Source organism: Contarinia nasturtii, unplaced genomic scaffold, assembly GCF_009176525.2.
Source record: "Contarinia nasturtii isolate CC-2019 unplaced genomic scaffold, AAFC_CNas_1.1 Cnas_scaffold_928, whole genome shotgun sequence".
NCBI classification, from domain to species: domain Eukaryota; kingdom Metazoa; phylum Arthropoda; class Insecta; order Diptera; family Cecidomyiidae; genus Contarinia; species Contarinia nasturtii.
The window spans coordinates 1,531,073-1,557,876 of record NW_022198275.1 but is presented as its reverse complement, the minus strand read 5'-3'; the positions used below and the strand labels follow the sequence as shown (position 1 = coordinate 1,557,876).

The window sequence follows — 26,804 nt, the reverse complement described above, 5'->3', positions numbered from 1 at the left end:
CAAGTGTAGACCGTATATGTTTTGCAGTGTATTTAAACGAGATGTCAATGTCTACACATGAAGCATTCGATGCAAAATAATTTAATTTATAAATTCAAATCCAACGAGAATGACTTGTTGTTAACTGTTTTATTTTACTCTTGTTCCGCTTTGTTTTCGGTCACCAATTCCATTTGAAGCTCAATTAGTTCACGTAATTCTTCGGTGTATGTAAGCGGAGCAGTTTTCGTTGTTCGATATTTAACTCTTCGTCGTTTCAAATCTCTTCGCAATTTATTCAAATCCGTGAAATTGTTGGCACTAGAACGTTTTGCATCAATTTTATATGCAATGTCAACAACAGCTTCAAGATCAATTGGTTTACTCGCTTGTTTTGCCACACTCGGTCCACTTTCAATTGCACTCGATTCGGTTGAATCACTCTTATTTCGATTATTTTTTTCTAAATATTTTTTAGGTAGTTTTTCCTTTGTCCAACCGAATTCACGAAGTAAATCATTCACATGATTTTCGTACTTTTTCACAGTTTTTCGAATATCATCCAATTCTTTTATTCTCTGTTCAACAGTAGACATCCTTGCTCGCAAATGAATTTTTATAAACAATGTTCACACTCTACACACGGTTTGACAGTTCGAGAGAATCGAGATTTTGTGATGTGACACTAATTTTGCTTGCATTGGAGTGTCAAAATCGTGTATACAGAAATTAGGTGATGATGAAAAATGGATGACGTTGCGTCCGCACATAGCGAAAATTTAAATTTACGCAAAATTCAACAAAAACTTTTGCAATGGGAAAAAAAAGAGTGCTCTCTATCGCAACTAACAGACTATCAAATCGATGCAATCGAACAATTGAATGAGCCACAACAGCAAACAACCAACGATTCAGGTCCGGAACTGGTGAGTTAAGCGACGATTAAATGTCAACAATTGATTGAATTTTATTATTGTATTTTTTTGTGTTTCTTTCATGTAATTTTAGAATTCGGCGGATGATTTAAATTCAAACGAATATGTTTCAACAAACGACAATAAATTCAACATTCCAACACATGTAATCGATTCAACGCAGGATTTTTTCAGCTTGTATCTCAATAATACAGTGGTTCCGATGATGTTTATCGACAATATAAAATCAATTTTACGTTGAAAAACCTCGATGGACTCAAAACTGAATACAATTTTGTGTCGAATAAAACATGGTCACTGAATTCAGGAAGTGAAAAAAAGAATATCCCAAGCTTGTACGTTTAGAATTGATCCCCCGTATTTCTTCGGCATTTAAGGAGCTATATGAGTTTTTCGTACGTAATCCAAATGTGCAGAGATTCTCAACAAATTTAATTTGTGTGTGGGACAACGGTGATATATTTTTAAATTCCAACGTAAAATTTGATGTATTTTAACTCAACGTATTGGTCAAATAGGAAGCGGACATCGAAAACACCTTTGGAATTATTAAATGGACTGCATAAACAAGGCTTCTATAAGCGTCTATACATTTACATCGATAAAGTTGTTGAATAGTTAGGCACTTCATTACTTTCACTCAAAGGTCTCGAATTATTGTGCATTTGGTTGTTTTTTGAGAATTATAATTTGTGGTTACCTCAATTGACCAATCTGAGAGAATTAATCATCATGAATGCAATTTATGCCAAGGATATGGAGATTTTTGTAAATGGCCTGACAAAACTCGAACATCTTTACATTGTTCAGGCTAGCATCGATCACATTATGCCATTCATTCGTCGATCGTCGAAATTGAACAAAATCAAATTCATACCACGAATCAGAGGTGTAGTTTTGAATTTGGAAAGGTTGAATAAGGAACGGGCCAAATTGGCTGGAGCACGAAAAATAATAATTTATGCGCTCGAAGATGTCCTCTTGGCTACAAAATGGATGACCAGAAACGGCGAAACAAATTTGAGCTTGATTGAAATGAGACGCGAGTATTCGATTGAATGGAATCCTCAATATTTTCCTACATAGAATTTTATTTAAGAAATCCAAAAGTCCAGATACATTGATTCCATATAGAATATAAGAACATTCTAGTCTAAGTAAATTTTGTGGATAAAAAGAATTAATTTGAATTGTCTGAATAAAATGTATCATTTTAAATTTGAACATTTGAACTGTCGTCTTTTGAAATTATTTGATTATTGTAAAATAATAGAGATTCATGGGAAAAATCAGTACTAAAATACTAAATATACTCAAAAGTATTTAAACGTATCAAAAACATATTCTGAATTTTGAATGGTAAATTAAGGAAAATGTCTTATCAAAATCAAAAAAAAATTCGGTTTAAAATTTCATAAAAATTAAGCTGTGTTCACACTGCGACAAGGATATTGAAGGAATTTCAAACCGGTTTGACATTTTGAGCAAATCGCTGTGTAGCATATATGTACTGCTGTATTGACAGCTAATGCGTGATTTGTTGGTTTTTGCTCGTGTGCGTGTGCGTGAAAATGCTCGTCTTCCTTACTTGACATTTCTCTTTTATTTGTTTGTAAATCATCATTTATTTGTACCTCAAGACGAAAGGTAAGTAAGATTTTTGTATTTTTTCTCGATTTCTATTCAATTTTTTAAATGAAAAACCATCTAAAACCTCATCAATTGCGCTTCATTTCTAATAAAACCTTATTATTTCTACTCTAGATAACTAAAAGCAATGACGAAATGAATAAATAAGAAACCACATTTATTAGTGTCTAGATAAAAAAAACAATCGTCTGTATTCATGAAAAGCAATAAAAATCGACTTCGTCAAGATGGAAATACCAATTCAAGTAGCTGTACGCATTTTTCCAGTCTATCCCAATGAATTGTGTCGAGTGGAAACATTTCCGAAATATATCGATGATAATTTAAAACAATGTGGTGATATTTTGTCAAATGGTTGCCAGCCAGGTATCGATGAGGGTGGGGTTGGTTTGGTGCAAGTAACAAGATCTCGTCTAATTGAAGACAATAATGGCAATGCATTGGATAATGAAAAATCATCTTTTAAAATACGACATGCTCTGCCCTATGGATGCCCACAAGAATTTATTTATCGCAATACCGTACAACCGATGATCCGAAATTTTCTCGAAGGTTATGATGTGTCGATTGTAACATACGGACAAAGCGTCACAGGTAAAACGTATTGCATGTATGGACCTGGTTTTGATGGCGTCTACAATGAAATGGAATATGGCATTGTGCCTCGTGCAATTTGCGACATTTTTTCACAGCTATCAAAACGACCGAGTGGATGCCGTTTTTCAGTGAATATTGCATGGATTGAAGTAAATGGCAATGAAATACACGATATTTTGGGTGGCCGAATTATTCAATGCAATAATCTGAATGACGCATTTCATTTGTTACGAATTGGTTTTTCAAATCGAAATACAGACGGAACGCACAGTATTTTTACCATAACAATCGAACAGCAATGGGTCAGTCCAGATGGTTTACTTCAGCATCGTCTATCGACGGCCAGCTTTTGCGATTTATCGGGAACTCAACGAATTGTAAATGAATTTAACGAGGAAATTAGTGTGCCAAAAGATCCGGGACTGCGGATGTTGGAGAGAATTGTGATTTCATTGTGTGATTCGACGATGCTGGAAAATGAACGAAATTTGTTGATGAATCATTACGAAGAGACAATGCTAACTAGATTATTGAAAGATTCATTTGGTGGCCGAGCACAAACCCTATTAATTTGCTGTGTATCCCCGTTGGAAGAACACACGTTTGAAACCATCGAGAATTTACATTTTGCTTACAAAACACAGTTTGTCAGGAATGCCGTGATATTGAATACATTTTCCGATAATAATATGCCAATATCGAATTTCCTTGATCCAACTGCCATGATTGATCCACGTTTGATCAAATTTCCACCATACAATCCAGCCGATGCTATGAACAAAGTGAATCCAACCACACAAAATGCATCGGGCACGGAATTTACAGCCAATTGGACTAAACTCATTGCAAATGCTGAAGGTTTATTTAATAAATTGCTGATAAACAATAAATTACTTAACGACAATGATCGCGAATGTATCGAAGAATGGATGTACTTAAAACAAGAATGTGAATCATTCAGTTCGGCCGGATTAATATCGAATGGTGGCCGCCTATTGAAACCAATCCAAGAAACCGATGAGAATAGTGAAAATGATGAACGCAGCAATGGTGAAATTTTGGAACAAGAAAAAACCGATCATTCCGGTCAAAATGCCACATTTTCAGACAATGAAAGCGATGCTGACGAGAATTTGGAGCATGTTGAGGCGAAAATTCCCGATCTAATGATTAATTTTTCACGCCATGTGAATAAAATGATTGAAGATTATTATAAAAACTATGTAGATACATATCCGAAAGCTGTGCTAAACAGTTACGACGACAAGCCAAAAGAATTGGCTATTGTGGCCGCCGGTGTTGCAACGAATCGACGTCGATCGGTTCAAGCTGGTGATAGCAATAGTGGATTGAGTAGTTCCGAACTGGATCATTTAAATCGGATTGCTGAAGAGACAACAAAAGAACGCTTAGAAGAGAGTATTCGAAACAGTCAACAAATGTGTTTAAATACGACGGTTGGTCGTGAGGCAACCGCATTTTTGGAAAATTCCGATCATTTGCATCCGTTGAGAATGGCCAGTCGTCATCAATCAGAAGTGTTGTTTTTGAACCATATCCGTCGCTTTCGAACCGATATCGAAGCGAAAGAATCGAAAATTACCGAACTAAAGCAAAATATTAAAATAAAAAAAGAGCTTATGAAAATAAATAGTGGCAGAGATAAAGCAAAACGAGGACTTAATCGTAAGGTTGCATCATTGGAAACGAAAAAGGAACGATGCATAAAAGCAATGGAACGCTGTGAGAAAAAGGAAATTGACAAATGGAAAATGGAATTATCCAAAATTGAAACACAACTAACGGAAATATCTCGTTTGAGAGCGATTAGTCAACACAGTGACAACACAATCAAGGGCTTTCAACAAGATATTGAAATAAGTGATAAACAATTGAAAATGTTGGAGAAAGCATTGGAAGCAGATAAGAAGTCGCTGCGTGAAGCTGAAACAAAATGGAAAAGCGAAAAGGCAAAGAATGCCAAAACTGCAAAAGAAGAGAAACGTATGAGTGTTGACACCCGTATCACGCAATTCGATAGTGTGCTGAAAGAAAAGAGCGAATATTTGCAGAAAAATAACGACGAAAGTGAAATGGTGCAATCAATTCGGCATGAAATTCGAAATTTACGAAGTCAACGTGATCGTTTAACTGATGCACAGTGTCTGCTAAATCAAAAATTGAAAAAGGAACGACTAACCGAATGGGAAACTCGAAAAATACTCGAATATGATGTTGCCAAGGAGGTGATCGATCACGCAATGGAAATGAAGAATCAATTGATATGCGGCCGTGATATGTTGAATCGGAAAAGTGTCGGAAATCCAGATCTCATGAGTCAATTAAATAAGTTAAATGAAAAAGAGATGCGTGTACTGCTGTACAAATGTTTTCAAAAAATTGTCGATTTACGCGACAGCAGTCGTCAGTTGGAGATTCAATTGTTGCAATTAGAACAGGAACGAAATGAATGGAAACTACGTGAACGTGTATTGTGCGATGAATTCCAGCAGTCCCGTTTGGTAGGAGAACGTAATACGCTCGATTTACAAAGACACTATGAAAGAACGCTAACAATGCTATTGCAGAGAGCTGGCGAAGACTGTGCAGAATCGCCAAATATACCAAGTGATTCATTTATGCTGCCATCACCATATTCACCGTTTACACATTCCAATAATCGTCATCATGCCATTCGAAATGAAATCGGCTTTGGCATTCATGATTATAAAAGTGCAAATCAACATCAACAACATGCATATCGTTTTGCAAATACAGCTGTAGCCACAACATCCAAACGAGAAATTGCCGAAAGAGAAATTGCTGACGCGCTCAATAATCCAAAGCAAAAGGCTACCGGCTCACTATTCTTTAGACGCTTCGCTTCAAGCAATGGATTTAAACGTAATATACCACAACTATTGATGGCCAATGGTACACCACAAAATACAACGACCGAAAGCAAAGTCAGTCTGGTTAAAAGAAAAAATTCATCTAGGAAAATTATCATCCAACAAAATAAACCTTAATTTCATTTGAGTACATATATATACATATGTATAGATGTGTTAGATGCAGCAATTCTATTTGCATTTATCGGATATTTTTAACAAACAAATTTATTTCTTCTTTTTATTTTCTATTTACAACATTAGTATGTAGTCAACACAGAATCTCCTTTTAATCTTTGAAATCTTTACTTCTCGTTCTAATTTTATTATTATTATTATTATAATATATACATGGAAAATTAATAAAAAAATTGGCTTTTTTTTCTTAAACTCAATCATTTTTTTCAGTACTTACGAACTCAGAGAGAGAAAGATAGAGAAATGTAAATGTAAATAAAGGTAAAAAGGATGAATTCTTTATATATTTTTCTAATAATTTATTGACTTACTTCAACGTTAACAATTCTTCTCTTTATTTGTTATTTTTTCGTTTTTTATTTCAAACAGCATGTTTTGTATGGGATTCGTTTGCAATTTTAATCAATAACTGTAATATTAAATCAATGGGATTTTTATTCCTTTTGCTATCGATAAATTTTGCTTTTTTTTCCATTGCAAATATTTCCACACCGAATTGGATATATCGTTCGCGATTATTTCACATATTAAGATAATTTTGTTTTGTTCATTGTGTTATCTTCTTATTCTTAATGCGTAGTTTCAAAACAGTAATGCTATTATTTTGTGTCATTTGTGACTTCTAGTAATAAATGCTTTTTTCATTTGTCAAGAGATTTTACTTAAATTGGCTGACAAAGCCATACAACGACCATAAAAAATATAAAATGATTTGTATTTTATTTGAAATATGAAAAGTTTTTGTTTTATTCTGAGAATCAAAGATATTAGGAATAAATTCAGAAGAGACGATCAACTGCTCCACTGAAATACATAATATGAATAGTTATGAATATGCTGTATATTATATGGATATTGATGCGGTTTAGACAGCAATCGGTTCAACGAATTCGCAGCATTTGACTGGATCGAACAGGAATACATTCAAATGTGGTGGTTCTTTTTGTGAAAGTGCCTTGATCACTTCTTGTGACAGTTAGCCGCCAACGATAGCTGCCACCAGTGAGACTTGTGCGAAAACATGGACGAATGCTGAGACTGGAAACAAGCCTTTGGCGATTTCATCGCGAATGGCGAACAATTTTTGCAAGTCATCATTTCGAGTTGCTGGACTTGGATCACGTTTTTCAGTATCACGGAATCGTTGCAAAATCTTCGTGGTGACGTATGCGTGTGAAAAATGGTGCATTGAAATCAAAATCGAACACATCTTGTAGTCACACCACTACAATTCCAATGTTCGTTTGATGTTCGATTTGACGGTTTGACGTTTTGGCTTTTCATTTTCTTCTGACAAAACCTTGTATTTCGTGATTTCTCTGCAGAAACAAGCAATTTGATTAGTAAAAGGTGCAAAATATTTCCATTACAAAAATGTATACTTACTCAGCAAATTCATGCTCTTGTAAATCGGTGAAAGAGTATCCATTCATGCCGCAAACGTCACCGCAGAAAAATTTGATGCCTTGCAAATGGCAAATGTTGTCTTGCAAACACGAACCAAACTTTTCCCCATGAATCTTTGCAGTGTATTTAAACGAGATGTCAATGTCTATACATGAAGCATTCGATGCAAAATAATTAAATTTATAAATTCAAATCCAACTGTTTTATTTTACTCTTGTTCCTCTTTGTTTTCGGTCACCAATTCCATTTGAAGCTCAATTAGTTCACGTAATTCTTCGGTGTATGTAAGTGGAGCAGTTTTTGTTGTTCGATATTTAAGTCGTCGTCGTTTCAAATCTCTTCGCAATTTATTCAAATCCGTGAAATTGTTGGCACTAGAACGTTTTGCATCAATTTTATATGCAATGTCAACAACAGCTTCAAGATCAATTGGTTTACTCGCTTGTTTTGCCACACTCGGTCCACTTTCAATTGCACTCGATTCGGTTGAATCACTCTTATTTCGATTATTTTTTTCTATATATTTTGGTAGTTTTTCCTTTATCCAACCGAATTCACGAAGTAAATCATTCACGTGATTTTCGTACTTTTTCACACTTTTTCGAATATCATCCAATTCTTTTATTCTCTGTTCAACAGTAGACATCCTTGCTCGCAAATGAATTTTTATAAACAATGTTCACACTCTACACACGGTTTGACAGTTCGAGAGAATCGAGATTTTGTGATGTGACACTAATTTTGCTTGCATTAAAGTGTCAAAATCGTGTATACAGAAATTAGGTGATGATGAAAAATGGATGACGTTGCGTCCGCACATAGCGAAAATTTAAATTTACGCAAAATTCAACAAAAACTTTTGCAATGGGAGAAAAAAGAGTGCTCTCTATCGCAACTAACAGACTATCAAATCGATGCAATCGAACAATTAAATGAGCCACAACAGCAAAAAACCAACGATTCAGGTCCGGAACTGGTGAGTTAAGCGACGATTATATGTCAACAATTGATTGAATTTTATTATTGTATTTTTTTGTGTTTCTTTCATGTAATTTTAGAATTCGGCGGATGATTTAACTTCAAACGAAAATGTTTCAACAAACGACAATAAATTCAACATTCCAACACATGTAATCGATTCAACGCAGGATTTTTTCAGCTGGTATCATGATGTTGAATCTCAATTATACAATGGTTCCGATGATATTTATCGACAATATTTTGAGCAATTATCAAGTCGACGCGATGAGTGTGATAATTTATTAGATAAAATCAATTTTGCGTTGAAAAACCTCGATGGACTCAAAACCGAATACAATTTCGTGTCGAATAAAACATGGTCACTGAATTCAGGAAGTGAAAAATTAATAGCCGAACAAAACAAATTGATTGGTATCACCGATGAGATCAAACGACGTCTGCATTATTTTACACAAGCCGAAAATCTACTGCAAATTCTACAGAGTCCCACGATTTCTGTGTCCAGTGAAATTTTTGCACAAACATTGACCCGAGTCGATGATTGTATTGCATACATCAAAGCCAATGTAAGTGAAAGTGTGTTCGGTTTCAAGAAATTGATAAATTATATGAAATATCTATTAGTAATAGATTCTATTACTCTATTTTACAGAACAAATTCAAAGATTCACCAACCTATTTGGCGAAGCACAATCAATGCCTAGCTAAAGCTGTACTTCTCATTAAAAATTACCTCAATCACATGTTTACAAACACAGCTGATCAAATAGCGAATATGAAAGATGCCCCAAAAACCGGTAAGTTGAACGCGTATTTTGAAACACACCATCTTTTACAACACAGTGTGATATTTTTAGAAATCATTGTTTTTTTTTTTTTTTTTCAAAATAAAAAGGAGACCAGTCATCAGATGCAGCGTTTGCAATGTACTATGGAAAATTCCAAGGAATAGCACCAAAAGCCAGTCAAATTATAAATTTGGTGGAAAGTCGCATTGAGCAAAATGTGGAATACGAACTGCTTTTGAATGAAATACACAAAATGTATTTGACACAACGAGCGGGAGTAAGTTTGCATGTTTCGATTGTTAAAATTGATCAATATATTAAGTTCAACATAAAAATCATTGCAGATAATGAGTTCAGAAATTGAAGTGGCCATTAAAAATCTTACGGCGTCATACAAAGGGGACCACTGTGCTTTGGTTCGATCATCATGTGCATTTATGGTGCACGTATGCCAAGATGAACATCGGCTTTTCTACCAATTCTTTACAAAACCATCACATCAATTAACGTAAGTTGTCGAATTCGATTTCTCAATTAGAATATTTTAACCAATTAAATTATGGTTCAATTGTTTCAGATCGTATTCGGAGGGAATTTGTACAATTTTATATGATACATTACGACCCTATATTATTCATATAAATCATTTAGAAACATTGGCCGAGATTTGTGGCATTTTAAGAATTGAGATGCTTGACGAACACGTAGCCCATCACGGTAATTTGCTATTTAAAAACATGATTTTATGTTGAAAACTACAAATTGTGCGTAAAATTTTAGCCGATTCACTGGAAGCTTTTGGCAAGATATGTTTGCAATTGTTGCAAGATGTTCAAGAGAGACTTGTGTTCCGTGCCCATTTGTACCTACAATCTGACATTCTGAATTACAAACCATCCGGTGGTGATTTGGCCTATCCAGAAAAATTGGAAATGATGGAGGTAAATTATGGCAAAAAAATATTCGATAAGTGGTTTGAAATATAATTTTCTTTTTGGGCATTTACAGAGTATAGCAAATTCCCTAAATGAAACCATGATGCGAAGTAGTGCTTCAATTGTGTCGATGAGTTCAGTTCATGATTCAAAACACATACCCAGAAGTAAATCTCACATTTTGAATGCATATTGAGTGTTCGTCTCTTTGATTCTAATCAATATTTCATGTCCATAGGTTCGCCAGCTGATCTGCATGGAATGTGGTATCCAACAGTTCGCCGTACACTTGTGTGTTTATCAAGATTATATCGATGTATCGATCGACCAGTATTCCAAAGTCTTTCACAAGAAGCCTTATCGTATTGTATTCAAAGTGTGTCACATGCGGCTCAATTGATTGCAACAAAAAAGACCTCAATCGATGGTGAACTCTTTGAAATAAAACATTTGTTAATTATCCGAGAACAAATTGCACCGTTCCGTGTTGACTTCACTGTGCGCGAAACAAGTTTGGATTTTAGTAAAACAAAAACGGCCGCATTTAGTCTATTGCAAAAACGAAAGCAACTATTCGCCATGGATAGCAATAATGCGTTATTGGAATTTTTAGTCGATAGTACGCCACAGATTAAAGAGCATTTGCATGATTCTCGAAAAGATGTTGACCGTCATTTGAAGTTAATTTGTGAGAATTTCATTCGAGATGCCACCAATTTATTAATTGGTCCGGTTGTATCGTTTATTGAACGGGCACAGAATCTACTCAAGGCAAATGCAACCACGCCAAGTGATGCACAACAACAATTGCAACAAGGTGCAGGAGTGAAAACTGTAAATTATGTATTGAGACAAACAACATGGGTAAGCTTACTTTAAAAATTACTATTCCATTATTGAAGAATGCTTTCCATTCTTTCGATTATTCTTCTATTACGTTCCATTACATATTGATTAATTTCCATTATTTCCATTCTTTTCTTTGTGATTAACCCTATAGGCAAGCCCACAGCAAATAAGCGGCGTTATTCAAGAATCACAACGACTTATTAAAAGTAAATTAAGTGGACTTCAACGTGCAATGCTTTTGTATCTTGCAAACAAAGACACTGAATTTATACTGTTCAGACCCATTCGGAATAATTGCATCAGTGCATTTGTTAAGCTCGAACAATTATTGACGACCAACGGTTATACAAAAGATGACATGATCATTACAAGTTGCCCCACAGCTGATCAGATTTCAATTCTATTGTCTAATACTAGTTTAGTGGCCGAAGATAATAAACAAGAAGCAGCAAGGAAATTTAGCACTACATCAAATTCAGGCCGTGAGAAAGGCATTAAAGAAGAAGAACCAAAACCATCTGACATTGAAGCAAGTAGTGAAAATGTTGAAGAAAACACCAATTAAAATTATATTTACTTATTAGTACAGAAAATTATATTTTAACATAATGTTGAATAAAAAAACAATAAAAATATATTTAAAAAATAAAATAAAATGTAGACATTCGTTGATTGAAACGAAATTGAAATTGCCAGTCTCCACACACTTCGAGATAAATATGTGACGACAAAAGTCTACACACATGTCAATTTCATCTGTCACAGTTTTCCATTATATTTTGGTCTCTTGGATCGGATGGACGACTATATTTTCATTATAAATTACGTAATTTGAAAATACAATTTTTTTACACTTAAACTAAATTTAAAACTATATAATCATTTGTTGTTAATTTTAGATTACATTGAAGTCAGTGAAGAAATCATTTTTAGCGAACCAAAATGGCCACACCACCAATTCAAGATCTTCCACCACCGGGTGGCTACAACCCAATCAATATAAAGCGTGTTCAATTGAAGCCAATTCTTAGTGCAAAAATGTGCTTTCTTGGGTTTATTGGTCTATCAGCTGGTGCAATGTATATGTTCTATTTAACCGATCGCAAAATGCAACGTGAAGAAATCGAAATGAGATCATGCCGAAATGTTTTACTGCCAATTGTAATGGCCGAACGTGATCGTGAATATTTGAAGCAATTGCGTCGTAATCGAGATGAAGAGGCAAGACTCATGGCAGATGTGCCCGGCTGGAAAGTTGGAACTTGGTTCGGCGAGCCAATTTATAAAACAGTTAAAAGTGATGCATGGATCGATCCGAGCATCAATGAATTCTATTGTCACACATCATACGACAAATTCTTGGAACGTGTAGAATTTAGACATCAATTCTAATTCAATTGTTTCACAAGAATTCTCCATAGAGAAACATAGTTACTAAAAAACAAAATAAATGCATACCAAATACATTTAAATTGATATTTCGTTTCATTCATTTTTAACATAAATTTTCATGTCAAAGTAAAAAAAAAAATGCATCCCTATCAAAATCTCGAATGTCTCGAAAGGTATGTGTATGTGTGAGTGTGTTTTGACACTTAACGCTGGTTTTATTATCATCTCGCGTTTGCTCACAACACTCGCATTTCACCTGTTCTATTCATTCATTCGCTTACACAAATGCGCTCTCTCTCGCTTGATGTCAAATACTAGAACATTTCAATGTTTATCGTGTGCGAGAATAATGTCAGTGTAATTAAAATGCTTAAATTGAATGATGTTTGTTGCAGTAAAACTTGAAATAAAATTCGAAAAATACAGTGCATTACATTCATGTCCTGCAATGAATGAAGTTGATGTTTTCGTGTGCCCATCCAGATTGGTGCAATTCTAAAGTGATGAATCGTTGTGCGGACACAAAATATAACCATTTGATGAATATTTTCTTTCTAATATATGCATATAATATTTTTTTTGTTCGTTTCTTTTATGGGTTTGTGTGTCAGTGACGCGAAATCTTTTTACTACTTTCTCTAAAAAAGCCCGTATTAAATGCGATTGTATTTAATGGAAATCAAACGGATGTAAAACTTTCAATCAAAAATGCGCGACATAATTTTCCGAATTTTTGTGTGTTTGCCCTGTGTTATTTAGTTTAGTTAAATCCACGTATGTGTCGTGCGATAAATAACTATTTTGCGGGAAAAAGAAAATAATAGTCAATATATATAGTGTGTGTGTACGAGTTTTTGTGTTTCATTCTTCAGTGTTTAGTTGAAAGAGTCATGACAGGATATGGTTAGAGAGCGTAGATTATTGCTGTTGTAAATATGGAAACGGGTGAAAATTCAGTTTTAAATTTAATTGAGAAAAGCTCAACTAGTTTAACCAATAATAACATTGGTACAATACAAATAAATGGCACCACAGTGACTGAGGACGATCACAGTGCAATTTACAAGGATATTTCGGAATTTGTTGTTTCAAATGAATTAGAAAACAACTTCAACAACGAACTACTGACAAAGAAGAAGCCAAACGTCTTCGAATTAATTGGCGGCGGCGGCGGCGGCGGCAGCAGCAATAAAAACTGTGATAGTGAATCAAATGATGATTGCGATAAAAAAACAATTTTGAATAATAACGATGTGACCATTGGATTTGTTGACGACGATGACGATGTGGTCGACGGGACAAAACACGGCGCTGGTATGGACGGCGACACAACCACTTTTAATCATTGCAATTCGGATGAAGCCACAAAAGGACATGAAAATAACATCGGTTAGTAGAACGGATACTTTTTTTTCCTCCACATTTTATGACCATTCGGAATATCAATTCCATTGTTTATGGACTGGCCAGTTTTATTTGGAATAGTTAAAGTTCAAAGTACAACATACAACATTGAGTCTATTCGTCTGTGTGTTGTGTACGCTATAATCGCGATTCACAACAAGAATTTTTCAATTAATTAGTCTGTGTTTGCGAGCGCAAGTGCATTCGATGTATTTATATTGCATTGCACTGTGACTCAGTAACCACAAAATATGTAGAAAACTAATACAAAAAAATATAAAAATACAGGAATAAAAGTTTTATGATATAAACGTTTGGTGAATGAGACAAAAAAATCGAGTATTCAAATGTATTCTCAGTGTTTTTCCATCAGCGCTTTGTTCTATCTGCAATAGAATGTGTTGTACAATGGGAAGCCCTGTGTTGTGAGCTACAACAACACTTTTTTTTCAATTTAATTTCGTAGTTAATTGAATTAATGCATGATTCAATAGAAAGATGAGCTAATGATGTTGATTTTGTACGACACATTGAAGTGAGTGTAATATGATACAAATGCCATGCTAGAAAATGAGTAGACAACATATCAAATCTAGAACAATTAAATTGCACCAATTAACACTTGGTTTTTAATGAAGACACATCGGGCCTATAAACGTCTGGTTAAAATTCTATCTTTAAATAATTATAATAATAATTCATTTAAAAAAAATTCTTCAAAAGAATGTTCATCTAATATCTTTGTGTTTTTTATTTTTATTTTAAGATAACATTATTTCTGGAGCGAACGTTGCTCCGGATTTAGCTGTTGAGATAGAAAATAATGTACCATCGACTGAATCTCATGTGAATGGAGTGTGTTCGTCTGCATCGTCATTAACACCGTGTTCGGGCGTTCGCCGTAAATCGAACACCCAATCACCAGCAGGAAAATCAAATGTTGAAACAAATGCGCAATTCAATGAAACATCCAGTACGGGTAGTGGAACCAAAAAGAAAATACGCCCAAATTCAACAGCATCAAAAACGTCACCAAATCGATCCGATTACTGTAGTATTTGGACGGCGAGACAAAGTTTCGAGACAAGTATCGATGACAGTCAATCAAATGACAATGGTGGTGCACCACCGTTGCCGCCACGAAATAATAATGCTAGTCAATTGCATCGGCCACTAGAACGATCGTGGCCACCACGCGTTTCACGTTTCAATAAACCGGTTGTAAATGAAAATGTTTTTCAATTTGATATCATTGATACGGACGATCCGGTCAATAGTGTTCATGATGTGGTGCCCGATTTTCAACGTGTCGATTTCATTCCGGGTGAATTTTTTGAAAATGGTTTGAAACACAAAGATATCCGTGGTGAAGAATGTGCGCCATTAGCTACACCCGAAACGGATGGCAGCTCCGAAGCAGCTATATTGAAAGTGTGCGGCGCAGCAAAAACGCCAGAAAATGTGATAAAACCATTATTGAAAAAGAAAATTGGCGCTGACAATTACATCAGTACAAAATTAACGCAAAAAGTTGCCGCAACCTCTGCGGCCGCTGCTGTTGCTGCCACATCAACAGCACCACCGAAAATATTCGATTTTCCAACGAATAATAATGAAGGAGCCAGCTCAATGAGTAATCTAGTCACAAATCACAATACACAAAATGATTCGGAGCAAACGCCTTGCGAAATAATACCATTAAAACCGCATAAACCATTATCGCGACAATTATCAGCAAATAATGCTCAAACATCATCGTTCGATTCATCGAACGATAGTCCAAGGTATGCAACAATGAACAATCATGATGGTGAAGTGAATCGTCATTTTACATTATGCCGAAGGCCATCGTTGCGATCGCCAAGACAACGAAGTCCACCGTCTGGATCGTCAACGCGTTCGGTATCGCCGCTTGAACTTGCGTCATCTTCAACCGAAGGAGCCGCATCACCATTAGCTCAAATGAACACAACTAAGTTTACACGACACAGTAGATCACTAACACGAACTAGCGATAGAAGCGCACATAATGTCAATTCAATTAATAACAATGGTCTTATTTGTCCACCGACACCAACGCATCATGCTCGACGCTTTCGTTCGCTTTCACTTAGCTTAGGAGCACCGGAACTACGATCAAGAGATAGATTTTTAATGGATAATCCATTAACCGATATGCGACAGCCAAATCTCATTAACGAAATGCGTGAAAATGGCGAAGGAAATGAAGGTTCGACATCATTAACACATTTAACAAGTACACGATTACCATCGATACCTGAACGAGCTCGACCCATTCAACAATCAACAACTGACGAAGAGTTACCCGGTTCGTGGGAAGCTCGAATGGATTCACAGGGTCGAATATTTTACATAGATCATACAACACGCACAACCAGTTGGCAACGACCAGGTGGTTCAAGTGGACCAATTTTCGGAAGTGGTCGCGAACAACATCGTCAACAATTGGAGCGACGATATCAATCAATTCGACGTACAATTACAAATGAACGAAATGACATGGTTTCAGCGAACGGTTCGCCACGAATGGATGGAACAGATTCATCGGATAATGATTTACATCCAGCCGTTAAACTATTGTGTCGGCCGGATTTTTATTCAAAATTACACACAAACGAAGAGGCATTGATTGTTTATAATCGAAATGCGGCATTAAAGCACATGATTTTACGCATAAGACGCGATGTTAATTGTTTTGAACGATATCAATACAATAAGGATTTGGTTAGTTTGGTTAATTGTTTTGCAATTCTTGATCGTGAATTGCCCAGTGGATGGGAATCAAAACTTGATTCGACGAGCAAACAATTTTTTATCGATCACACAAATCGAAGAACATCATTTATGGATCCTCGTTTACCGATTGATTGTCCACGCATACGTCATTTACAACAGCAAATTGAAGCACCAATGCCACCGCCACGACCTGCACTTATGCCACGGCCACCGACCAGCTCACCGGAAATACCCATTGCTTATAATGATAAGGTAATTTAAAAACGTGTACAAATATTTTCAAAATCTCAACCTAATCAAATGTTGACTTTTCTCCTTTGAAGGTGGTTGCATTCTTGAGGCAACCGAATATTTTGGAAATCCTTAAAGAACGACATGGACAGTCAGCCGTATCGAGATCACTTCGTGAAAAAATTAATGCTGTACGCGTCGAAGGGACCACCGCACTTGAGCGATTGAGTCATGATTTACAATTGACAATTTTATTGAGGTGAGTTTAGTCTTCTGACATTTTCGCAAAGGCTTCTTCACACAAAAGAAAATTACCATTTTACAAAGAGTATTTTAATTTGCATGGATGTATGCTTGTTTTTTTTTTGCAACGATGGCATTATTCTTGTTGTTCAACGGTTTCATTCAATTAAAACATAGATTAAAACATATCTAAGTTTTCCGTTATTCTTATTGATTAAGAGCGTCGCAAAGAACCGCGTGAAATGTGTCAACATGAGGGTTTCGTTATTTTCGTCTATTAATGCGTTTATTTTTTTTATGTTTTCATTAAATAAGTGAACGAATTGAATGATATGTATTTACATGTAAATTCAGATGCGGGCATATGCAAAAAAAATTCAATTCAACATATGTGCTCAATTTAATCAATATTTGTCCGTCTTTAGTACATACTTCTACAATTTTCAATTCATATGGATTTGCTATGTCGATGGTGAAATGCGTCTTAAAATGATTTAAATTAAAAAAAGAACAAAGCGGCTATCTTTGTACTTTAAATTGAGGAAATTAATTACTAAAGGCTCTAAAATTTAAAATCCTTCGCCATTCATTAAGTATCATAAAATACGTAATGTGAGAACAAAAAAATCGAATCCTCCCATTTCGTCCAATCAAATATAATTCGTTTTGATTCATCTAACTTTTTAGCAGTCTCGATTGATGGTAATTCTTTTCGTTAATGAAAAAAGTTCTTCCGCCATAAAATGTGTCTGCTAATTTTACACACAAAATATGGGTTCGACTATGGTTTTCAGTTTCGATTCCAGTTTCTATTCACAATGATTGACATGAGCATAAATATTTATGATTGAAAATCACCAAAACCTGTTTGGTATTTAACACATTGTTAATATTTTAATTGCTTTTAGCTCGTGTCATACGAATGAGATGTGCGTTTCAGTCAATATTTGTATGCTTGCAATTCAAAATCAATTCGAAATGCGACTCATATTTTTATTTAACGAAAACATTTGTAAACAAAGTGTAAGCACGACACGGAATCGTGAAATTACTCATTACAATAGGCAATAAAATGTGGAGGTGTTTATATTAGGTCGCAATATTTGACATTAGTCGGAAGCTTCTTTAACCTTATCAGATAAACGGTGTGTGATATAACATTTTTTTTTTGGATATTATTCCATCAGTACAACTTATTTACACCAATTACACAATCTTTATGATTTCCAATTAAAAATCATGCTCCATTACCAAATTGTACGAAAAATAAAAAAAATGCCATGTAAATCACATCGATATATATTCATAGCTTGTACTTGCATTCAACCGTTTTAAGTTTCGGTAAACTAATTGCGATTCTTTTTGTCTTTTCTTCAATAATAAAAACAAATAATCATTTGAAGAATCTCAACAATAAATTCAGAATGTTTGCGCTTTTGAAATGGCGTTCTCAGAATATCGCATATATCTCACGAGTCACTTTTTTTAAAATAGAATTTCACTTCTTTAAATAGAATTTCGTCAATTTTTGCAATGCTTAATGCATTTTAAAATGACCATTTTGCGCAGTATCTAGTGTAGTGTAGTCACTGTGTTTGAAATACATGAAATGAGCAAATATGAATCAGATTAGTTTGATGTCATTGTTGTGGCGAAAAGAGGTGATAAAATTCGTTGAAATTTTTTTTTACCATGAATTCAAAACTAAATTACAGTTAGACAGATCAATTTAAAGAAAGGGCATTGCTATAATTACATTTATATTATTTCTAAATATATAAACAAAGATTATTACTCATTGATAAAGCGAGTTTTTCGATAAAAATATCAATCATTGTAATGGCCATGCCATTTTAAATTTGTAGTTCGGATAATGTTTAACATAATAATCGATTTTAACTCACGCGGCCGCCAAGTCATTTGTTTGTTTCCGCTGGTGCTTAATCATTGAACATTTCTGCACGCGGGAAATCGTTTGGAAAAAAGACAGCAAAAAGCAATTATTGAGATAATACGATGGTTACTGTTAGCAAAAAAGACAACAAAAAAAACGACCGACCGTATAATTGGCCGATCGCTAACACTCCATCACATATACACGTACCGTGCATACATACATAGAATGGTCGGCAGACGATGGCACATGATATGAGTCAATCGATTTGCTTGGTCTATGTTCAAGCGCACATATATTTCCAGTCGTTCGTATTCGATCCGTTCGCACTTAACTAGTCGTCAATGTGTATAGAATTTCATATCTTTCGCGTTCGTATTGACTTCTATTGGAGTAAACAAAAAAAAGGCGAGCGCGAGCCATATGCGATTAAAATGCGTTTTTATGTGTGTGAAGTGCGAAGTGTGTTTTTTTGCTTTGACATTTTGTTCTTCATGCGTGCAATTGACTACAAACAAATATCCGATGTTGCAGCGTACGTGTATGGTGTGGCTGGCATGGATTTCGGTTGGAAAAATTAGTTTGCCGCAATCAACGAAGGCGCACGTTTCGATCTCTTTCTGGTCGACAAAACAGTACGATTTGAATAGTCATAACGGTTTGTTGATTCTTACCAGTCGCGTACAAAAAGAATAAATATTGACGAAATCAATATTATATAGTGTTATTGTTTTTTTTCGTCTTCGTTTCGATCGAACATTAATTAAAAATCAGTTTTCCAAACCATATTTTACGGTGAACTTGAAAGTGACTTGAAATTATAAATATTAAAAAGAACAAATAAACTTTCATTTTCGGTGGCCGTTCTTGCCTCAACGCGTTTTATTTTTCAATTCATTTTTGTGCATCAGTGATTCTTTAATGCTTTGTTTACGTATTGAAAATCGATCAATTTTAGCCTTTTGTTACCGAATTTATGCTTTTTTATGGAAATTACTACCGGAAATTGGCATTTTATTTGCTCATCGCTATTCAGTGATTTGTGAAAAATACACCATCATGCATGCATTTTTATGGGAGAATTTTGATGTCGAACTCTGTGTGCACTTAAATTCAATGAAAATGAGCTGCTTTGTTTGTGATATATGCATTTTATAGATGGTTCACCTGTTTAAGAGCACAGACGCCCCAATTTTTCCAGTAAATAAAATTAACTATCATTTTGTGGTGACTTATCTGGATGAAAACCAACTGAAAATAAACGATATTTTTGTCATGCAACGAATTTATTTATGATTTTATGTCATTTGTTAGAATAAAATGTGTGCGATTTAGCTGTGTCAGCCGGAAATTTTCATTAAAATATGCTGAGCTGTGCAAAACATTGTAACTCTATGATTCTATGTTTTGCGATGCGCCGTTGAACTTATTTTGAACTGTATTATAGTCCGTTAACCTATAAGAAAATTGTTTGGTTTCTCACCCGGCTTCCATTTCGGATTATGTCGAGATCAAAACAATTTTTTGCGACGTATAAACTACCGTAAATTGCAAGAATTTGATCTCACTCTTTGTGTGTGCACCGTGCATATTGTGAACGCATCGTCGATAAGCAGTAGATTCAATACCGGAAATTTTTTAACATTGCGCGATGTAAACACATTTGAACTTATCATTTTGTTGTTCCCATTCGTATTTGGTTTCATTATATCGTGTTATGTGTAAGCCTCCGATCATGCATATAAGCCATTTCGCGAGTGTGCATATATATGAAACCTAAGCCAATGGCTTTAATTAGAATATCACATTTCATTGTCTTTCCACTGATTTTTCTTCGAGATGAACATTTTCATTTGTAAATTGACAATTGTTTTATCTTTTAAACCAAGAGACATTCTTTTCTAATGTCATGCCATTACGATAGTCGAGCGATAATTTTCATTTCAATTTTTTTTAGTCTATTTTTACTTTTCATTGCATTATAATATTTAAACATTGACCGCAATCAAAATAAAAATACACAGTCAAACAACTTCCGGATTTTGGCCAAAATAACCCACAAATCGCATGGCAATTTGGCATTTGTTTTTATCTATTACGTTAAGGGCACACAATTTATTGTAACAAATTCCTTTTTCGCATTCCATTTTCTTCGACCTTCACATCGTTTCAAATACGCCTCCAAATTATGAACATATATATAGATGAATGGAATATTAAAACAACGAAAACAAAAAACAATCTATCTACCTGAGTTTCAAATACACAATATGTGTCGGACACTTTTTTTCCTTGCACATATATTTAAATGAATGTGATTTTTGCTTTGACGCAGACATGCAATCAAAGCGTGACCATTAACTTAATCAGTGTGTCATTAATAAATATTCGCACAGAATTTTTTTTCCGCCAGCTCCGAGTCGAATTTTATTAAGCATTCGAAGAATCACTAGAACCCGGTTTGCACCATTGCCGAAAACAAAACAAAAAATCACGCCCAGAACAAATATAAAATATGCGAAATTCAAATGATAAAAGTTTTTGGTGGTTTTAACAAGGTTTTACTTACCTATTGAACTGCAAAATTATCAATGATGCAGTTTTGTTTCAATTTTTAATGTTCTGTAATGAAAATAGACTCTTTGACACGCAAAACCGCGCGTCGATGATATTATCACTATTTAACATGTAACTTTTAAGTGATTCAAACAAACATGAGGACTTTTTGTCTAATCGTAGCGCCAACATTAAATTAGATTTAAAATCAATTTCAAGTACATTTGACTTATGATTAGATATAATCCATTCAACAGACTATTCTTATCATTAATCGCACAGTACAAATAATTTCGTCACGTTTTCTATTCTTTACAATGTTGTAATTCTAGCATAGGTCACTTCAAATAATGGTTGCGAGCAAATTACTCACACATAAAAAGTTATTTACGAACAAGCTTAAGCATTTGATGCATCTCGAATGGATCCAATTTATTTACACAATATATCCAAATCCCAAGATGTCACCGTTGAATTTGTATGTCTGTTTTAATTAAGGCAAAATTGGGGAGACTACTTTAAATGCTGGAGCAAAAAATAATTTGCTTTGTCAGCACGTAATGTTTTTTTTATATTTTAATCTTCGTCAATTGCAAATCTTTTGTTCATATTAAACGATGTGTATGTCATACGCGTTTTTTAAACACACATTTGGTATCATTACCGGCGGACTTTTTTCGTTGCTTTTTTGGTGCACCAAATTGTTTGTCCTCCAATAGAAATAAATGTCATATTTGATAGTTTTTTTTATTTTCAATGAATCATATTTTTTTTTAATTATATTGCTAACTTCCCGACGATGATTGAATTAACTATGCACGACTTTTTTTGATAATAATCACAAACAATAGCAGGTCATTGATTGATATATATATCATTCAAAGCAGTAAAAGTGACTAATAAATAAATGCGTCTTGAAACCAGAAATATAAACATTAAATCAGCGTTTTTGGATTGAAATTAAAAACAAACTAGGCAGTGATTAATCTGTGTGGTGAAATTGATTGAAGAATTACTCATATATCGATGCAATAATTATAAGTGGCATTTGAATCGATTGAAGTGATTAAATAAAATAAACAACGATAAAAACTTATACGATTCTCTCGGCTTTCGATCTCCCGATGTGTATGCTCAAATCAATTACCAACTTTTGTTTACTTCATACACATACCAATTGAAAATGAGTTTAGAGCAATTTGATCAACAGTATGGGATTCATCACGAAGGCAATATCGATCGTTTTTCAACTGTAAGTGTGCAATAGTGTCAAAACAAACACTTGTCGCGATGAATGAAACCCATCCAATTTATAGACACTCGAAATCATTTCGATTTAATTACAATGGATCAAGTGGAGCCATTGAGCCATCAACTACATAACGATTCTCAGGCACTTTAATAAAGACGATTGTTTCATATTCAAATATTGGTCTAAATTGAATTTGTAAACATTCAATAGCAACTCATTTTGAAGCCAATTAACAATTGATTTTCTTCATTGGGATTTTCTTGTTGACTCGGTTAATTTTTGTTTCATCGTAGTTTTTTAGTCGAAAAAAAATTCGATTAAAATTAGAAACATATCGATGTTTAAAGCATCCGATAGCATAAAATTAAGGAAATTTCGCTAAATTTTTCGCACCTTTTATTAAGATCATAAATTTGTGGGTCTCGAATTATTAATGAGATGCGGTTCGCTTTGTTCATGTAATTCGTACACACTTTTGACTAATTTCCGTGCAAACACACGTTCTGTGTTATATGAGCCAAGTTCATATTAGTCATATTTTTCACACCTCACATTTTATTTGATGGAGTAAAACAAAAGAACCATTTAAATATTATATCAGCAACGAAGAAAAATACGGTAGACGCTTTCGACGAGCAATACGACGACCGTCTGGAAATTAACGCCTCATGATGTACTTATCCAATTATGACAATGAATGATAAATTTTAGATGATTTTTTCAATATTTGCGCATACTAATTCATGCGATTTATGCATTTATTATTATTACCAAGCATTTTCGGTTTATCGTTCCTTAAACAGTGTCTGATATTGTTTTATCAGACATTATGATTATTTTGGTTCTATTTGTACATCATCCTGCATAACGTCAATATTAGAACAATTGAACAATGTTGAAATTGAATAAAATTCCATTTGAATAATATTCTCTTTCTCGCAAATTATATAAATTACTCCAAAAGACATTGTTGTCATATTTATATTGTTTGTTTTCTGCATTTAGATTTTTTACGCTTACCATACAATAATCAGTTTAAACAAACCATAAAAATTATCTGTCTATTTGTTTTTGTTTCAGTCTTTTCGAACAAGAGATAATGAGCTATGTTCCTGTACAGGCGAGAAGTCCTCAAGGTTCACCAAATTTGAATACAAATCGCATCGCCCAACGAGCACCGCCACCATTCCGACGTGATTTTGAAGCAAAACTTCGCAGTTTTTATCGCAAATTAGAGTCGAAGGGATTTGGCCAGGGACCACATAAATTGAAGTAAGTGATTTGGAGAAGATTCTTTTGAACTAGCAAATCTTTCATTTTATTGAGCAAATGATGGAATTTAAAAAATTAACATTTTCAAACCCACATTCAATAGGCTTCACATTCGTCGGTCGAATTTACTGGAAGATGCATTCCGACGCATAATGTCAGCAAATAAGAAAGACTTGCAGCGTGGACGACTGGCGGTTATTTGGGATACAGAGGAAGGTTTAGGTATGGTTGTAGCTTGAAATCACATAGTTCATCAGAAGATTGAAAATCAAATATGGACTTGTTAATTACCAATGATTTTCCTTTTATAAAAAAATTGTAGACTACGGTGGCCCATCTCGTGAATTTTTCTTCTTGTTATCACGTGAATTATTCAATCCATATTATGGATTGTTTGAGGTAAAAAAAAATAAAATTTACCTAATTTTTACCATTTTTAATTATATTTTTAACAATAATTCATTTATTTAGTATTCTGCTAACGATACATACACGGTGCAGGTGTCACCTTTGTCAGCATTTGTTGACAATTGTCACGATTGGTACGTTCTTGACTTTGAGTATTCCCTTTTTTACGTTCTGTACACATTGAATGACGTTTTTTCTTTGTTTTATTTTCAGGTTCCGTTTCAGTGGTCGAGTGTTGGGACTTGCATTAGTTCATCAGTATTTGCTTGATGCTTTCTTTACAAGACCGTTTTACAAAGCCCTGTTGAAGTACCAAGTGTCACTTAGCGACTTGGAGTCATTAGACATGGAATTCCATCAGTCGTTGCAATGGTTGCGCGACAATGACATTGGAACGGGCAGTTCGTTGGGATTAACATTCAGTGTTACTGAAGAGTTATTAGGACGCGTTGTTGAGCGTGAATTGAAACCGGGCGGAAAATCAATCGTAGTAAACGAACGAAATAAGAAAGAATATTTGGAGAGAATGGTAAAATGGCGATTGGAGCGTGGCGTACAAGAGCAAACTGAATCTCTTGTAAGAGGTTTCTATGAGGTTGTTGATCCACGACTTGTGTCTGTATTTGATGCCCGTGAGCTTGAATTGGTAATCGCTGGTACGGCCGAAATCGATATAAACGATTGGCGCAGTAATACGGAATATCGAAGTGGTTACCACGATCATCATCAGGTGATTATTTGGTTCTGGCAAGTCATCGAGAAATTTACAAATGAACAAAGGCTGCGCTTGCTTCAATTTGTCACTGGTACTTCATCGATTCCGTACGAAGGATTTTCGGCGTTACGTGGTTCGACGGGACCGAGACGGTAACATAAAGCTTCATTTGATTGGTGCAATTCAAATCTTCATCAATATTGTTCTCTCTTTTTTTTGCTTAGATTCTGCATTGAAAAATGGGGAAAGGCTTATGCACTGCCACGTGCACATACATGTTTTAATCGTTTAGATTTGCCGCCGTATCAATCGTTAAATATTTTACACGAAAAATTATTGCTTGCAGTAGAAGAGACAAATACATTTGGAATAGAATAATCTGAATTAACGAACGACTTTTGGAGTGTTCCAAATGGTGTTTTTTTTTTGTACTCACAGACACCAAATATGGAGTTACCGTTGTTATTAGCAGTGAAGGTCAAACGTGACCTAAACAAAGAAATATTTTTTTTACCAATTTTTCACGCTTGTAAATGTCCCGTGTGGTAGTTTTCTTTTTTCTAAGAACTTATTTACGGTTCTGCTGCAGTAGCGCAACGCGAACGAAATTATTTATTCGGAAAAATATAAGGGACTCGTCGTTTTAGAAATTGAGTGTTAAATTTTTAGATATAAGCTTTCGTGATTTTCATTTTGGCCAGACAGTTTAGAATAAGACTTTTTAAACATAAGTCATACTCTTAGAAAATACAGATGACAAAATCAAAAGTAAACTGAAGCGAAATCGCATTTTTTCATACATGACAACATACAGTGATTAGAACCCATTATTTGATCTGAAGGAAACTGTTACTACTTTTGATTTTGTCATCTGTATTTTCTAACAGTGATGGGCACATTAGCTGGATAATTTGCCACAAATGTATACACTGGCTAACGAATGTGTAAACCAGCACTAATATATACACTGAGTTGTATGTCACTCATAAACGTCAGCGAATGTCGTACGTAGTCACACAGATACATACACTAGTTGTTAGTATAAGCCAAGGCTAACCGATTAAATGCAAAAAATCGAAAATCGGGATGTAACATATTTGAACGTTTACTGGTAAGACAATGCTGGCAAACGAGAAACCATCACTGTTTTCTAAGAGTAGCGATGAAAAGCTTCTCCTGAAAAATTGCAAATAATACATGTCATATGAGTCGCACTAAATTCATGATTCATTTGTCTCCGTTTGTCGCAATTTTTCTAACAAAATTCTGCCATCGGTATTAATCTAATTGTGCTATGAACCGCATCACCGGGAGCGGTATTAATCTCATTGTTGATGAAACTTGAACAAAATATGGAATGGAATTCAATAGGAATGAAGCACAAGAGTTCTACACTTTGCAAACAAATTTTTTTTACACTTAGCTTTACGTAGTGTATTTATATTCAATTAAGTCAATTGAACATTCCAC

The 26,804-nt window shown here is 34.5% G+C and overlaps 5 protein-coding genes and 1 pseudogene across 7 annotated transcripts; 5 read left to right on the top strand and 1 right to left on the bottom strand.

Moving 5' to 3' along the window:
* Nucleotides 1-693: 693 nt before the first annotated feature.
* Nucleotides 694-2,146, top strand: LOC116342788 (conserved oligomeric Golgi complex subunit 3-like). Its single transcript, XM_031770532.1, has 2 exons — nt 694-905; nt 988-2,146. Exons 1-2 carry the CDS (start codon nt 726-728, stop codon nt 1,153-1,155), a joined length of 348 nt encoding a protein of 115 aa, XP_031626392.1. The 5' UTR covers nt 694-725; the 3' UTR covers nt 1,156-2,146.
* A 576-nt stretch (nt 2,147-2,722) lies between these two features.
* Nucleotides 2,723-6,327, top strand: LOC116342786 (kinesin-like protein costa). The gene has a single exon (XM_031770530.1). The coding sequence runs from the start codon at nt 2,792-2,794 to the stop codon at nt 6,188-6,190; it is 3,399 nt and encodes a 1,132-aa protein (XP_031626390.1). The 5' UTR covers nt 2,723-2,791; the 3' UTR covers nt 6,191-6,327.
* A 261-nt stretch (nt 6,328-6,588) lies between these two features.
* Nucleotides 6,589-7,836, bottom strand: LOC116343096 (annotated as a pseudogene).
* Nucleotides 7,837-8,430: 594 nt separating this feature from the next.
* LOC116342787 (conserved oligomeric Golgi complex subunit 3) lies at nt 8,431-11,795 on the top strand. The gene is made up of 10 exons (XM_031770531.1): nt 8,431-8,633; nt 8,716-9,204; nt 9,291-9,435; nt 9,534-9,703; nt 9,771-9,934; nt 10,004-10,143; nt 10,207-10,367; nt 10,435-10,528; nt 10,600-11,225; nt 11,362-11,795. Exons 1-10 carry the CDS (start codon nt 8,454-8,456, stop codon nt 11,773-11,775), a joined length of 2,583 nt encoding a protein of 860 aa, XP_031626391.1. The 5' UTR covers nt 8,431-8,453; the 3' UTR covers nt 11,776-11,795.
* A 164-nt stretch (nt 11,796-11,959) lies between these two features.
* On the top strand, nt 11,960-12,682 carry LOC116342915 (NADH dehydrogenase [ubiquinone] 1 alpha subcomplex subunit 13). The gene is made up of 2 exons (XM_031770719.1): nt 11,960-12,036; nt 12,110-12,682. Exon 2 carries the CDS (start codon nt 12,153-12,155, stop codon nt 12,600-12,602), a length of 450 nt encoding a protein of 149 aa, XP_031626579.1. The 5' UTR covers nt 11,960-12,036; nt 12,110-12,152; the 3' UTR covers nt 12,603-12,682.
* Nucleotides 12,683-12,875: 193 nt separating this feature from the next.
* LOC116342766 (E3 ubiquitin-protein ligase HECW2) lies at nt 12,876-26,798 on the top strand. 3 transcript variants are annotated; one of them, XM_031770500.1, is made up of 9 exons: nt 12,876-13,991; nt 14,776-17,015; nt 17,087-17,253; nt 24,020-24,211; nt 24,315-24,433; nt 24,534-24,610; nt 24,683-24,753; nt 24,833-25,486; nt 25,559-26,798. In XM_031770500.1, exons 1-9 carry the CDS (start codon nt 13,538-13,540, stop codon nt 25,710-25,712), a joined length of 4,128 nt encoding a protein of 1,375 aa, XP_031626360.1. In that variant the 5' UTR covers nt 12,876-13,537; the 3' UTR covers nt 25,713-26,798. The 3 variants fall into 3 exon arrangements, with proteins under 3 accessions (XP_031626360.1, XP_031626359.1, XP_031626361.1); XM_031770499.1 differs by having other exon boundaries at nt 12,877-13,991; nt 14,773-17,015; XM_031770501.1 differs by lacking the exons at nt 12,876-13,991; nt 14,776-17,015; nt 17,087-17,253 and adding an exon at nt 22,575-22,939.
* The last annotated feature ends 6 nt before the right edge of the window (nt 26,799-26,804 follow it).